The 14,670-nt window shown below is 52.9% G+C and overlaps 1 protein-coding gene across 2 annotated transcripts in view; it reads right to left on the bottom strand.

The window, feature by feature from the left end:
* Positions 1-350: 350 nt before the first annotated feature.
* The window catches only part of LOC114040912 (zinc finger protein 260-like), a 15,210-nt gene continuing 890 nt past the window's right edge, over positions 351-14,670 (bottom strand). Inside the window, exons 2-6 of one of the 2 annotated variants that reach the window (XM_027859134.1) lie at positions 14,537-14,637; positions 11,340-11,434; positions 7,568-7,700; positions 4,646-4,744; positions 351-3,672 (exon numbers count right to left, since the gene is read on the bottom strand). In XM_027859134.1, the coding sequence (XP_027714935.1) occupies positions 1,853-3,672; positions 4,646-4,744; positions 7,568-7,700; positions 11,340-11,434; positions 14,537-14,570 (2,181 nt within the window). In that variant the 5' untranslated portion in view covers positions 14,571-14,637 and the 3' untranslated portion in view covers positions 351-1,852. The remainder of the gene's footprint in view (positions 3,673-4,645; positions 4,745-7,567; positions 7,701-11,339; positions 11,435-14,536; positions 14,638-14,670) is intronic. The other variant, XM_027859135.1, reaches the window with a different exon arrangement.

The raw sequence follows: 14,670 nt of genomic DNA, 5'->3' as shown, positions 1-14,670 counted from the left end.
TCACCTGTAAAATGACCTGGAGAAGGAACCGGCAAAGCACTCCGGTATCTTTTCCAAGAAAACCCCATATGGGGTCATGAAGAGCTGGACACAACTGAAATGAATCAACAAGCTATTGCTGATGACCTCTGGAAGATCATGGGGACAGAAGAGGCACTGCAGACTTGTGGAAGGACATATGGAGCCATTTTCAAGAGGAAGGAGAACAGCCGACACACCAATGGGCTGGACTCGAGTCCTAGCAAACTTCTAGACTGCACAACTGAACCGAAGGGACGCGGACAGAACAGCTAGAAAGGGCTCAGCAACAGGCTGTCTTCGGCGGTTTTATAAGTGGAAAAACAAAGAAATGTGACTGACATCATTTACCTAGACTTACGCAAATACACAGGGTGGTAAAAGCCAAATGCCGGCTGTATGGCAGATTCAGAACTGCCTGAATGTACGAACCCAAAGCACGGTTATTTATGATTCCAGCTCAACTTGGAAGGGGCTCTCCAGTACAGTGAGTCAATGGTCTAGGCCTGTGCAGTTTAGATAAAGGCAGAGAATGATACCCTTATCCATGCTGCAGATCAAGTTGGGAAAGATAACTAGTACAGTACATCAGAGAGAGAACTGAAAAAGACCTCCAGGCCAGAACACTGGGCCAATGAGACTTGGGGGTCACAACACCACAGGTTACAGCTCAAAGAGACCTCAGAAGTCAACACCATCCAACTCCCTCATTTTCTCCACGAGGAACGTGGGTCCAAAGAAGAGACTTACCCGCTGGGATTCAAACTCAAGTCCTGTCTCTGAAACAAGCTGGAACACACCAAAGTGGAAGATGAGCTGGAGATCTGTTAGCTGCACAGAAGTTATGGCTCAAGTCAGGACAGAAGAGCCAACTGCAAAGCATGTTGAAATGAGGACCCCAAACAGAGCCTTGGGGCACAGCTCCCTGAAGGGGTCTGGAGGGGAATGAACTACAAGAAAGAAGTGGGAAAATCAGGACAGAAAAGCTTCCCACGGAACCAAGGGAGGAGAGGATTGCAACTGTGTCAAATGCTTCCAAGAGGCTGAGAGGGTAAGGGCTTGATGGAAAACGACTGGATTTGGGGATGACTGAGTCAACGGTGGGAGCGGAAAAGCATGGAGGGGAGAATGTTTCGGGAAGGAGTGTGCAACAAGCGTGCAGAAGCCAAGAAAACGGATGGGATGCTAGAGAAGGAGGCATTTTGTTTGAAAGCACCGGGCAGTCGAGGACACTTGCAGACAGAGGGAAAGGCTTGTGTGAAAGGGAGACTGGAGATGCACAAGAGATCATTCCTAGAGGAAGTTTTGGAAGAGGCAAGAAAGGAAGAGTTCAAGGGCACAAGCACAGGGTTTCTGCTTAATTAAAATAAGGACAGCTGCTCCTGGGACCTGAAGAAAGATAAAGTGATAGTATGGGGGGGGGAGAGGGGAGAGAAGGGGGGTGGTTTGAGAGATTATACGCTGGATCTTGTCAACGTGAATAGCTGTCACCAGCTGAAACTGTGGGAGGCAAAGGGGTTAAAAGAGCTTTGAGGAAAGAGGAAAAGACTTGGGAAGCCAATATGGGAACTGAGATAGTTCCTGCACATGGAAGGGTTTCTACTTATTATGAATTGTCTTAACTTTCAGTAAGATGGTGCTTCCATATATACCTTACCACACTCATTACATTCACAGGGCTGTTTTTATAAGGCTTCTCTGCAATATGACTTTGCTGATGGTAAGGGATGAGTTGTGGTTGAAAGCTTTGCCATATTTTTACTTATATACTGTTTGTATTCTTTGATGTGAGTGAAGGTCTTTCCCAAGTGAAAAGATGACTTCACACAATTCACTAAATTTGTCGTTTCTCATTGACGTGAGTTCTGTAATGGGAAGTGAGGGATGAGCTGTGTTTGAAGGCTTTCCCACATACATTACATTCATAAGGTTTCTCTCCAGTATGAGTTCTCTGATGTACAGTAAGATGGGTGATCTGGGTGAAGGCCTTGCCACACACATTACATTTATGAGGTTTCTCTCCAGTATGAATTCTTCTGTGGGAGGTAAAGGACGATCTATATTTGAAGGCCTTTCCACATTCATTACATTTATGAGGTTTCTCCCCAGTATGAATTCTCTGATGTACAGTGAGATGAGTAAACTGGATGAAGGCCTTCCCACAGTCATTACACTTATGGGGCTTCTCTCCAGTGTGAATTCTCAGATGTTCTGTAAGGTGCGTGCTCCTACTGAAGGCTTTCCCACATTCATTACATTCGTAAGGTCTCCACCCAGTATGCGTTTTCTGATGGTGAGTAAGGGAAGAATTGCAATTGAAGGCCTTACCACATTCATTACATTTATAGGGTTTCTCTCCAGTATGGATTCTCTGATGGTACATAAGGAGTGCTTTGCCATTGAAGGCTTTGCCACATTCATTACATATGAGCTTCCCTCCTGTATGAATTTTCTGATGTTGAGTGAGGGAAGACTTGTAACTGAAGGCTTTCCCACATTCATTACATTTATGAGGCTTCTCTCCAGTGTGAATTCTCTGGTGGTAAGTTAGAAATGATCTTCGGTTGAAGGCTTTCCCACATTCATTACATTCATAAGGATTCCCTCTGATATGGATCTTCTGATGGTGAGCAAGGGAAGAATAGTGATTGAAAGCTTTATCACATTCACTACATTTATAAGGCTTCTCTCCAGTATGAATTCTTTGATGGGAATTAAGGGCTGATATGTGGTTAAAGGCTTTCCCACATTCATTACATATATGGGGATTCTCCCCAATATGAGTTCCTTGATGTATAGCAAGTTGTGCCCTCTGGATAAAAGCTTTCCCACAATCGTTGCATTTGTAAGGTCTCTCTCCAGTATGAATTCGCTGATGCACTGTAAGGTGTGTTCTAGAGATGAAGGCCTTTCCACATTCATTACATTTATGGGGTTTCTCTCCAGTATGAATTCTTTGATGTACAGCAAGCTGGGCTCTCTGGATGAAGGCCTTTCCGCATTCACTGCATTTGTGGGGTTTTTCCCCAGTATGAATCCTCTGATGGACAGTGAGTTGTGCACTCTGGATGAAGGCCTTGCCACAATCACTACATTTGTGGGGTTTCTCTCCAGTATGAATCCTCTGATGGACAGTAAGGTTCGTTCTTCGGCTGAAGGCTTTTCCACATTCACGGCATTCGTAGGGTTTCTCTCCATTATGTATTCTATACTGAAGAAGGTCTACGCTGTGACTATAGGACTTACTACATTCATTGTACTTAGAAAGTTTCTTCCCTGAGGAGATTCTATTGCCTTTCACCAGCTCTGAATACTGTTTGAAGCTCTTTCCACGTGCATCACTTTTGCGGAGTAACTTTCCTCTAGGAAGTTTCTGCTGAGGAAATGAGTTTGCCTCCAGGCTGAGACTTCTTCCAAACTTCTTGTATTCGTGGCCTCTCCCTCTGCCGGCTGTTTTCTTGGGGGACCCTCGGATGTACTTGGACTCTACCTCCTGGCTTCCCATCTGCTGCTCTGACCTGCTAGCAGATTCACCAGCTGGGGCCAAATCACACCCTTGAGAATCCTCCCTTATGGATCTCCCTGCAAAGGATTCTTCCACGGAGATGAACGGCTTAGAAGCTGACTCCTTGGCTTCAGGCTTAGTCTCCCTATCTGAAAGAAGGAAAAGATGGCCCATTTAGTCTGGTCTTCCTAATCAAGAACTGTCAAACTTTAAGCAGTAGCTGAAATAACAACAGCTCTTCATATCTGCACAATGTCTTAAAGTTCACAAAGACCTGCCCACGTATGCTGTCATTTAGACACTGGAATCTGGGTCTTTTAGAGGAGAGCGATAGGCTCAGGAGAGGTAACCCAAGGACGTGCTACTACGGAGGACGGGCTTACACTAAGACAAGATGTTCTGACCCCTAGTCCTGGCTCTTTCCGGGACACAATAATACCTCCCGAACATCATTTAGTGACTTAAATCCAAGGCAAGTCAGGGAAGTCCAGCTTAATATAGTGAAAGAACTTACAGACAGGAATGAGGACACTCTCTGAGAAATTCTGAGAAATCATGGAGCCAGAGCTATGTCAGAACAGTGGTGATGAGTACACGTCATGGTTTCTTTTGGAAAAGAAGCAGAAGAGGGAAAAGTAGATTCTATAAATTACAAAGAGTTAAGTTCATTGCCAAAATTTTTTAAAAACTCAACACGTTAAGCCAAAAGGGCAATTCCAAAAGAACCCAATTCAGGTTCCATGATAAATCAATCCATGATCAACGACTTCATTTCCCTTATGGACAGGGTTTTAACCTGGTAGATCAGCGGAGGGGGCAGCCTTCAAGATTTTGGCAATGCATTTGACAAACTCTTTCCCAATATCTTCATGGATGAGATGCAGAGTAGTAGAGTGTATGACAATGGAGGTGGGACGGGGAGAATTTGGAACTGAAAATAAAATTTAATTTGAAGAAAAAAAAAAGTTTCTCAAATCTGAGGAAGTTCATTAAGGCTCGCCTCAGCCTTCTTTCACAGGTATGAGGGCCATGAAGCGACCTCTCTCAAAGCGCTGCTTCTTCCCGCCGGGCCAAGAAAACCTTAGTTTGCAATGACTCCTGTCTCTGTCTCTCTGCACTCACCTGAAGGGGCCCGTCCTGTGGTTCCTTTCTTCAGCACCCATGGCACTCCCCCTTGCTCCAACCGGGAGATCACATCTGGTTTGGAAATTGGATGCCCTGCTAGTGGGAAGAAAAACAAAACAGAACAGGGAATGGAAAAGGCGTCCGGACAGCCGCCCAGTTTCAGGACTCCAAGCCGGGCCCTTGAGGCTTTTTGGAGAGAACCTGAGGTGCTACGGCCATCCCAAGCACATTTCTCATAGTAATAAGAGCTCACGGTGATCTAGTGCCTTAAGGTTTTTGCAAAGTACTTTTAGGATCTCCTTAGAGCTATACCCTGTGAGGTAGGTGCTATTTCTATTCTCATTTTACAGACGTGGAAACTGAAGCTGACTGAGATTAAGTGACTTGATTAAAGGTCGCCCAGACAGTATCTGAGGCAGGATTCGAATCTGGGTCTTCCTGACTCCACGTCTGGCACTCAATTCGCCAAGGCATCTAGTGAACCGCTAAGCGTGTTGGGTCCAAACACACTGCACAAGCTTCGGCTGCTTTGGGAGAAGCCAGGTCCTAAATGGGGGAGACCTGAACTTCAGCATGTCCTGGGCAGAATCCTTATGGAAACTGTGTTCAATTTAGAGCAATATTCTTTGGGAAGGAAGTTAACAAGCCTAAGTGTCTCCAGAAAATGGTAACAACAATGGTGGGGAGACAGCAAATCGTGCAAAATGAGAAGACCAGGAATAGTCTGTCTGAAAGAGACTGGGGAGGGGCTCTCTTCTACCACGATCTTAAAGTACTTGAGGAGCTGTTACAGGAAGGAGGGAGGAAATCAGGAGGGAGATTTTAGGGACGTGGAAGGAAAGGTTCCTGAGAATCCTCTCTTCAGAAAGGGAACTTATTAATTCAGTAGGCGTTTAATAAATGCACGGTGCCATGCAGCGTCCTGGGGATACACAGAGCTTCCATTCTTCCTAGGGAAATGAACCGGTATACAGTCACTGAAAAGTAATCCTGGGAGAAGGCGGACACTGATAACAGTGCGGACAGGGTGAGGACCACGCACTTCACCTTGACAAATCTTACTCAATTTTATCCTCACCACATTCCTAGGAGTAGCTACTATTGTTATTGTCCCCATTTTACAGATAAGGAAACAGAGGTTAAGTGCCTTGTGTAGGATCAGGCTGCTACATGTCTGAGGTAAGATTTGAACTCAGGTCTTCCTGACCCTGCGTCTGGCACCCCATCCACCGAACCGAGCTGCCCCTAACGTAGAAGGAAGCAAAGGATTCAGCTGGGCCGAAGGAGTGTATTCTAGGGATAAGGAACAGTCTCTCTGAGGGTATGAAGGAGGGACGTGGAAAGTCACAGGAAGAGAGGGAAGGGCCTAGGCCTTCATGCCAGCACCCTGGAGAGGGAGGGGTCGTTATGATCCCCATTTCACAGTTGAGGAAAATGAGGCTGAGAGAAGGAGTCACAGCTAGGAAGTGTGTGAGGCCGGACGTGAACTCGGTCTTCCGACTGCCGGACCGGATCTCTATCCCCTGAACCGGTTCAGCCGGCAGAGACAATATGTGAGGCGGACTGATGGGAAACCAGCCTGGATAGTCAGTGCTACAGTGGAACTGTAAGGGGCTTCAAACGCCAGAGGAACGTTTATCTCCTAGGGGGAACAAGGAACCACTGGATGCAGACGGCTCAGGTCCCAGTGACCTCCCTGGCCTTGGGCTGCTGTCTGGACAAAGGATCAGATTGGGGATGCTAGAGGCAGGCAGATCCCATAGCAGGTGATGGGGAGAGCTCACGCAAGCATTAAGGAAGGCCAGAAAGCTGGGGCTGGAGGACTGAGAAGTGGCGGCAGCAGCAAAGAGGGGAGAAAAAGGCTCGTGGATCGAACGCCGTCGCTGCTGAGATGGCCGAGGGCAATCGCGGCTGAGGGATGAGGCCAGAAGTCAGATCAGAACCAGGGGAAGGGGCCGCTAAGAGTTTGGCCGACGGAGGGAGGGGAGGGCAGCAGGATACGCCTGGAAGTCTCTGAGCAGAGGCTCTTGTCAGCGAAGTCCAAGTTGGACTAGGAGGTTCCTTCCAAATCTGAGACTCTCTGCACTGACCAGACAGTGGCACCGGCAAGTTGGGCTTGGAACCTGAGAAGAACACTGCTTCATTTGAGTCTGGCCAGAGCAGATCCACAGGAGCGAGGCCTGGGAATGTCGCTTCCACCACACTGGAGAGCAGGGACCTGTGCCCGAAGGGAAAGATCTGCATTTCTCCCACTCGTGGGCTCCAGGGACAGGGGGCTGGCCATCCAGCCTGCGGGAGGGCAAGGCTTTAGCCAGCTCTGAAGGTGTGGCTCCCCAGGGAGGTGGAAGGGCAGGGAGCCAGGGCGTGCCAGATGGGCACTCGCCATCCCTGGGGAGCCAGCAGAATTTTCATTGTTAATGGAAGGTGAGGGTTTCAAAGGAGAAAGGCCAAGTTGGGGGAAAGTGACCACTGGAATAGGGCTAGGTGTCTTCAGAATGGGGCTTGGAATTCTGGATGATGGAATGACAGGCTCCTAACAAAGGCCTGTAAGAAAGCACGTAATCAAAGCTGGGAAAGGCAAAAAGGTGGGCACACCTACTGAGAGCAACCGAGGCAGAAAGAGAAGCAGTCTTTTTCTACAATGTAAAAACAGGTGTGACGGGGAAAATGCAGCCCCTCAGCATTAGCTGAAACCCTGCTAAAAGGAGCAGCTCACTGCTTGGCTTCCTGACACCTACTTTCATCTCCCAAAGGTGGAAGTGGAGACCCCAGCAGGAACAGCTCAAGCCTGGGGGAGGCTGAGACCAGCGGGCGCAGCCCGAGCCTGGGGGAGGCCGAGGCCAGCGGGCGCAGCCCGAGCCTGGGGGAGAATCTGAGACCAGAGGGCACAGCCCGAGTCCCGGACGACAGCCGCCTTACCCAGCGAGACCAGGAGCAGGTTCCGGTAGTTCTCCAGCATCACGTCCCGGTACAGGGCCCTCTGAGGACGATCCAGCTGCATCCACTCGTCGCGGGTGAAGTCCACAGACACATCCTTGAAAGTCACCGGGGCCTGCAACGTCAAACACACAACAGTGACAGCAGCCCAGCTAACATCTGGAAGTGCTCCCTGCGCCAGCCTCTCTCTGGATCTTCCCCCCACCCTCGGAGGAGGCGCTGGGATCATCCCCGCCGTGCAGATGAGGAGTGAGCGCGTGGGGGGATCTGCCTTGCCAGAGCCGTGCTCGGAGCGCCAAGTCTGGGCTGGCTTCTCTCTCGTTTATCTGGGCATTTCTCTTTATAGAGAGGAGAATTGGCCTGGTTTGTGTTCCCCGGGCCAGAGGCAGGAGGCCTTGGCTTCCCATCCTGCTCAGCCCTGCGAGCCACCAACATGGACCTGGGCTCCCTCAGGCGCTGCTCACTGGGGGTTGGGTTGGTCCTGCGTTCTCCAAGAGCACCTCAACATCAGGGACGGGACGACAGGGCTTGCAATTGACTTTGATCTGAGTGAGGGAGGGCTGGGCAAGGTCGCCAGCCTCACTTTCTCCCCCAGGGCCATCTGGGTCCAGTGGCCAGATATCTATCGGGACTGCGGATGGCCCAGGTGCTTAGAGATGTAAAAGCACCAGTCCTCGCAGTGCATCTGAACCCGTGGGGGGCCCAGTCTGCAATTTTATGCTAAAACATTTAAAAATTACTATTAAAAAAAATACTCCTCCTCCCTTTTCTAACCACATATCTTTGTGAAGCCAGTTTTTTTTTTCTTCCACATACTGCAACCAAAACAACAGATTGAATGCAGAAGCTGCTGGGAGGACCCAGCTGTCTTCTTCTGGTAAGCCGGACAGTAAAGAGATTTACAAAAATGTATAAAACAATGCTTTTTTTTCTCCTTTTTTTTGTCCTGTTTTGTTTCTTTTGGAAAATATTATTTAACTTAACATGTGATGGGCATATGATGACCATTTTAAATTAATGTTTCAATTTTTTATCCATTTTAACATCTAATGGTAAATACTGATGGCTATAAGCATTGTTTCAATGTAAACTGTTCCGTATTCATGGGTGGAGGTAACTGAAGGAGCTATCTGTATTATAATTATAATAACAGCTAGCACTAACAAAGTGTGCTCAGCACTTTACAATTATTATTTCATTCCATCCTCACAATAACCTTGAGAAGGAGGTGCTATTACCATCCCACTCTGGCAGCGCAGGGACCCCTTCCCCCATCTCAGGACTAGGCTGTGTTCCTGGCGCCTCAGCCCGAGGTTAGAGACCTGGGCTCCAAGCCAGGAAGACCCAGGTCCAAGGCCAGACCCTGACCCCAGTTTGTGTGCTGCTGAGGAGTGGACCTGTGCTGGTGGAGCAAATTTCCTCCTCTGGGAGTTCTCCACACCAGTGAAACCACAGGGGCTCAGGGACACCGGGTGGGAGGGGAGGCCCCACTCTCCTCTGCCTCGGCTCTGGACAAGGACACGCGCTCTCTCTCGGCAGAAGGGACCCCTTCGTAATGGGCCAACAGAAAAGAATCTGCTGACTGAAAATATTTAAGAAATAAATGCTGACCACCAAAGCTACAGAATGAATTAAGAGCTGTTCATTCCCCAAGAGATAAATGGGTGAAGTAAAGGCTGCAACGACCAGCGCTCACCTAACTAGACACAAGGAGCTGTTCGCGTGTTCACGGAGAGGTGCCCAGAGGGGCACAGGCCAGCTGGACAGGCCAGGGCCGCCCCCCCTCCCCTGCCATGGCCCGGGAGAAGCTTATGTAGGAAGAGCCATGCATGGGCACCCAGAGGAGGGATGGAAGGCAGGGGGGCCGGGCCAGGCAGACTGCCCACACCGCTCCCACCTTCCTGCTCATGGAAGCGACTCGGCACCGGCTTCCCACAGTCCTCGGCCCTGACTTTAGCAAGCACTCGAGGGTTCGCACCCCAACAACCATGGGGCCTCCTCCATCTGACTTCCTGCAGAAACCTCTGCGAGTCCCAGAGCAGGAGGCCGCACGCTGGCCTGCATGCAGCAAGGGTTTAACAAATGCAGTAATACAAAGCAAGCCAACCCAAGTCAAATGAATCTGCTCAAAAAGGACAACAAAACCAATGGACGGAGCCTCCTCCCAAATCTGCCTGGCCCGGCCAGCCCGGCCAGCCCAGCCCTCAAGACGGGGAAGGGATTATACTGGTTCTGAGGAAATAAAATGACCAACCCCACGTCAGACTCAAAAACGGCTCAGAGGGGAGAACTCAATGGTGGGCGTCACCGGGCTCCAGAGCTGAACAGCTTTCATCATTTTTCTTGAAAACCATTACCAATGGTTTTCCAATAATTTGGGACCAATTCACCACTCCACCAAAGGAACTGACCGAGATGGCGGGGCTCTGAGACACCCCGATCGACTGGAGGAGATTCAACGATTCAGCATGTGGGCTGGGCCTGACGGAGCGCTGAGCCGTGGGGGGCCCAGGCCCTCAGGAGGCGAGGTACCAGGCCACGCTGGAAAAGGAGCAGGCCCTGCATTTCTAGCTGTGGTGGTGTGGAGAGACCCAGACACTGCCCGACCCACAGAACTGCCCCCTCCGCCATCCGGTATCTCCCCTCTCAGGCGGCTCAGCCCCTGCACGGCAGCCCCGGCCCGGCCCTCTCTTCTCCGAGAGGCAGGGACTGCCTCTTTTCTGTACTGGTGTACATTGCACGGTGCCGGGCACACTGTTATTCTTAATAGGCTGGCTGACTTGCTTCACTGATGGGCTGCAGAGATCTCCCTGCTAACTTACTTCCACGAGGCAGCTCTCTCTGAAATAGGGAAGAAACCGGCACGGCTGTGTGTGAGGCGAGCTGGGGATGGCGGAGCGCGCCCCGGGCTAGAAGAGTGTTTAGGGCCACACGGCCACACCCGTGAGGACGACCAGCTCTGTGGGAAGTGGCAGGGGGCCACAAAGCACCTGCCGGGTGGCTCTAGGGCCCAGACCAGCTGAGCCCGAAGGCTGCAGGCACTGTCTCCACGGGGTGTCTGAGCCGTTTTCAGGGACTGCGCATGGTGGAGAAGGAGGTCTCGCCAAGCACTGTGCCAGGGTCCTTCTAGAAGACAAAGGTCCTGCTGCCCCAACTAAGGAGGCCCAAGGAAGAATCCCCAGCCAACATTGACGCGGTGGTACCAAAATGCCTAACGCTGATTCTTTGAGATCCAAGCAGGACCTCTGCCTAGCAAGGTTCAATATGCAGAAAACTATTGGCATACTAGCGGACAGAACAGGAGAATTTAGTAAACTTCTCAACAACCACGAGGACCGGCTCCAACGAACAATCAGAGAAATGCAGATGGAAGGCCTAGACGGGACCAGTCAATGCTGGCAGATGCCCTCGTTACAGCACTGGCGGTGGGGCAGCGAAGCAGCCCAGCCGTTCTGGAAAGGAGTGTGGACTCACGCTGACAGAGAGCGTCCACACACCCTGAATGTGTCCGGCGGCCCTTTCTGCGAGCCAGAATTCTGGCGTCCAGGGCCAGCCCTTCAGACACCTGGCAATGACCAGAGCCAGAAGGGGTCTCAGGGGCCGTCTGCCCCTGGGGGTGGCCCTCTAACGGCTGCCTGGGAAGCGGAGACCCAAGTCTCCGGTCCACGTGATATTCCCAGGCCTTCTCTGGCAGAAAGGGGAAGACGAGGAGCCCACAGCCAGAGAACGAGGTGGGAAGGAAGCCCCCACTCACCTGGTAGGGGGCTGCTAGGCCCCTGGGCGCCGTCGCTCCCTCCCCCTCATGGACGTTCCTCTCTCGGCGGACAGCGGCGTTTTCACAAGACAGAGCTGAGAAGGGAGAAAAAGGAGGATGAGGGAAGACGTGGCCAACTCTGCTTAGGGTCCCCCCCTCCACCGTGCCCCCGCAGCTGGGTGGGCACCCAGGGTCAAACGGTACGGGCAGCTGTCCTCTCCTGGGATGAGAACAGGAGCCGCCACTGTCCGAGGGGGCTGAGCGAGCGAGCCAGCCAGAAGGGCCAAGCCTGTCTAGACAGCTTCCTCCTGTTCCAGATAACTCGTCTGTGCTCTGCTGGCTTGTCTTACGCCAGGTGGTTCTAAGGGACTGACTCCCAGGCCAAGGCTGCAGGAGACCATGCCTGTGGGTTGGTCGGGCCCCAAGTTCCTTCTACCAGAGCCCCAGGCAGAGGGTTGGGGGAGAGGGGGGGTGGGGATAGAGAGGGGCCTAAGACGAGGAGACGGCTCAGAGGGCCAGCCCCCAGGGAAAACCTCCCTCAAACAGGGCTGAGGCAGAAAGCGAGAGGCAGGGGACCACAAGGGGATAACAAGACGGAAATCACCCAAGTTCTCACGAGGGAGGAAACTCAAAGACCTTGAACAAAAAAGGAAGATATCCACAACAGAAGGGACTGTGGCCTCCAGATCCCGGAAAAGAGCCCGGAGTCTGCGACTAAAGGAAGCACGCCAAAATCACAGCAGGCCGTTTCTGAGCGGCCAAAAAGAAATTAGAATTGTGAAAGCAGACAGAAGGAAAAACCTGAACCCATGACAGCAGGTGTCCCCAGAGCAACAGAGCTGGGAATCTAGACGCTGGGAGGCAAAGCAAAAGGCAACAGCAAAAACCGTGTTGCTCTTGACGACGGCTGCGTGGAGGCAGCTTCGGGATCCCAGGCTGCCCACAAACCTGAGCACCACAATGCCAGAAACAGCACAAGAGACGGCCCGACCGCCTCCAACAGACTAGGTCATTGAACGCGTCCACTGACAAATAAGAAATCCTCCGAGTGACCAGGAGAAAGAGGAAAGCCCACGGGCATGGCTCCAGACCACTCCACACCAACCAGCAAACACAAGCGCGTTTCCCAGCTGCAGAGGCCTCAGCGCCCTGTGCCCAACCATCAATGAACAAGGACAGGCTCAGTAACAGGCAGCTGGAGCATCAGAGGGAGAGGAAGTCCTGCTCCACAAACACCTCAGACAATAGCAACACCGGCAGGGTAGACCGCACGGCACGAGAAGACCACCGGAGAGGACAGAGATTTCCCAAGAGTGAAAGCAGAAGTCAAACAGAGAGATGGGGGAGGAGGAGGCACTAAACGTGGCAGTCTACACCTCCTGGACCCCCCGGCCCCTGCCTACGGGGACACTGATATTTTTCGGGGCTAAATTACCGAAGGGGCCTTGTAAAAGGGGGGAGCGATGAAGCTAGACGGGACAGCGATGGCCCTAAAGAAGTCAAAGGTCACCAGAGGAAGAGGTCCTGCAGGACGACAGGCAAGGCGGCAAAGGAGGGGCGGGACGGGAGGAGAGGGCGCTTCCTAGGACGGCCAAAGAGCAAAGGACCAGAGCAGAGAAGGGGGAGGGGGAGTGAGGAAGGGAAGAAGGGAAAGGACTTGGGTGGAGAAAGGCACAGAAAATGGAATGTGAAGAAATAAAGGAAGCCGGGAGAACGAGAATCGTTAATCAGCACACGAAGTAAGAAAAGGCGCCAGTAAGTTAAAATCACATGTTAAAACTCGGGAAAGTGGAACAAGGGAGGGGACGGACCTTGAGAGGGGGACAACAGGGCTGCCTCAAAACAGACTGAGCCTCTCCCCGGCCTGCAGTGACCCCTCACTCCTCCCAAGCCCGGCCTGAGAGCCTGCAGGGCCGCAAGAGGCCCCAAGGATGCCCACGGCGGCCATTAGCCAAAGCCTGTCCTCCCCCCGACCCGCAAAGCTGCACTCAGAGCTGGCCACCCCTTCCTCGGGGTCTCTGGATGTGCATTCAGTGGGTAACAAACCTGTTTTCATCTGAAAACCTTTCCTTTCTCATCCTTCCATCTTCCGGCCTCTCCTGAGGGCACGGCCTGGAGCCCCCCTCCCCTGGCTGGCTGACTCCCCACCCCTTCTTCTTCTTTGAGGGTCACTCAGACCCCACCTACCGGCCAAGCGAGACTGGGCACTTTGGTGGCTCCAGCCTCCAGGCCACTGCCCTTCTTTCCCCAGAGTTCAGTGCCAGGCTCCATCTGTCCCTCCCAACTCCTGCCCTCACACTGGGGGGGGGGGGGGCTCCACACACACTGATACTTCCTCAAATGCTCTAACCTTCCACATCAACCTATTCACCTCCAGGAGGGTCTCCTCCATCCCACCCGGCCTCCTGAGCTTCTGCCTTCCCTCCACCCCTCAGCTCCTTCCCTGCCCCATCTTGACCCCCTGGTGCCCTCCTCTCTCGGGGTTCTTGCCATCTCGCCCTGCCAAGCGTCAGCCGTGGGTCATTCCCACCCTCTGCTTCTCTCACGTGCTGCCAAACAAAGCTGGAGAAAACCCTGCCCCCGATGTGCCCGCTGCCCTGCAGAGCTGCGCGGCCACCGCACCTGGGCCCTCCCCCCACTCTCAGCTGAGCCCCAGCCTCCTACTTTACAGAAAACACTGAGGCCTTTCACCCCTGGCTCACGTGATGAGGCGGATGCACAGGGGACCCCAACCCTCTTCTCTGGCCGGTGGCCCCACCCTCCAGTGACGGGGCCTCCTTCCCATCGCAGCTAACGCCCACTCCGCACACGGAGCCTTCCCTCTGCTGCCCACCTCCTGCCACCCCTCCAGAGGGCCAGTGCCCAGGGCAGGTGCTCCCTGCTGCTGCTGCCCACCCCCCAGGGCCCGCTGAGCAGGTAAAGCTTAGTGAATGTCGAGGGGAACCCAACCCCCTCAAGACATCTGGGCGGGGCAGGCCCCCCCAAATCCCTCCGCCTGAAGCCGGGCTGGCCCCAGAATCCAGGAGGGCTCATCACCTGGCCTGGGGGCGAGTGGGTGCAAGGGGGCCAGAACAGCTCAGAAGAGGGAGATCCCGCGGACCCTTCCCTCCCCCCCAGGGCGCCCCCCTTCTCCCCGATCCCCCCTTCCCCCGCCCCCTCCCCTCTCCCCTCCCCCCCCAGGTCCCCTCCCTCCTCACCTCTCCCCCTCCAGTCCAGGCCCAGCCGCTCCATGGTCACCTCCTCCTCCTCCTCCTCCTCCGGGAGTGACAGGGATGCTCTGGGTCCGAGGGGGGGGGTCCTGGGGGTGGGAAGAGAAGCGGTTGAAGCCCGT

Source organism: Vombatus ursinus, unplaced genomic scaffold, assembly GCF_900497805.2.
Source record: "Vombatus ursinus unplaced genomic scaffold, bare-nosed wombat genome assembly UNPS02014159.1, whole genome shotgun sequence".
Classification (NCBI taxonomy): domain Eukaryota; kingdom Metazoa; phylum Chordata; class Mammalia; order Diprotodontia; family Vombatidae; genus Vombatus; species Vombatus ursinus.
This window is presented reverse-complemented; position numbering and strand designations above follow the sequence as displayed.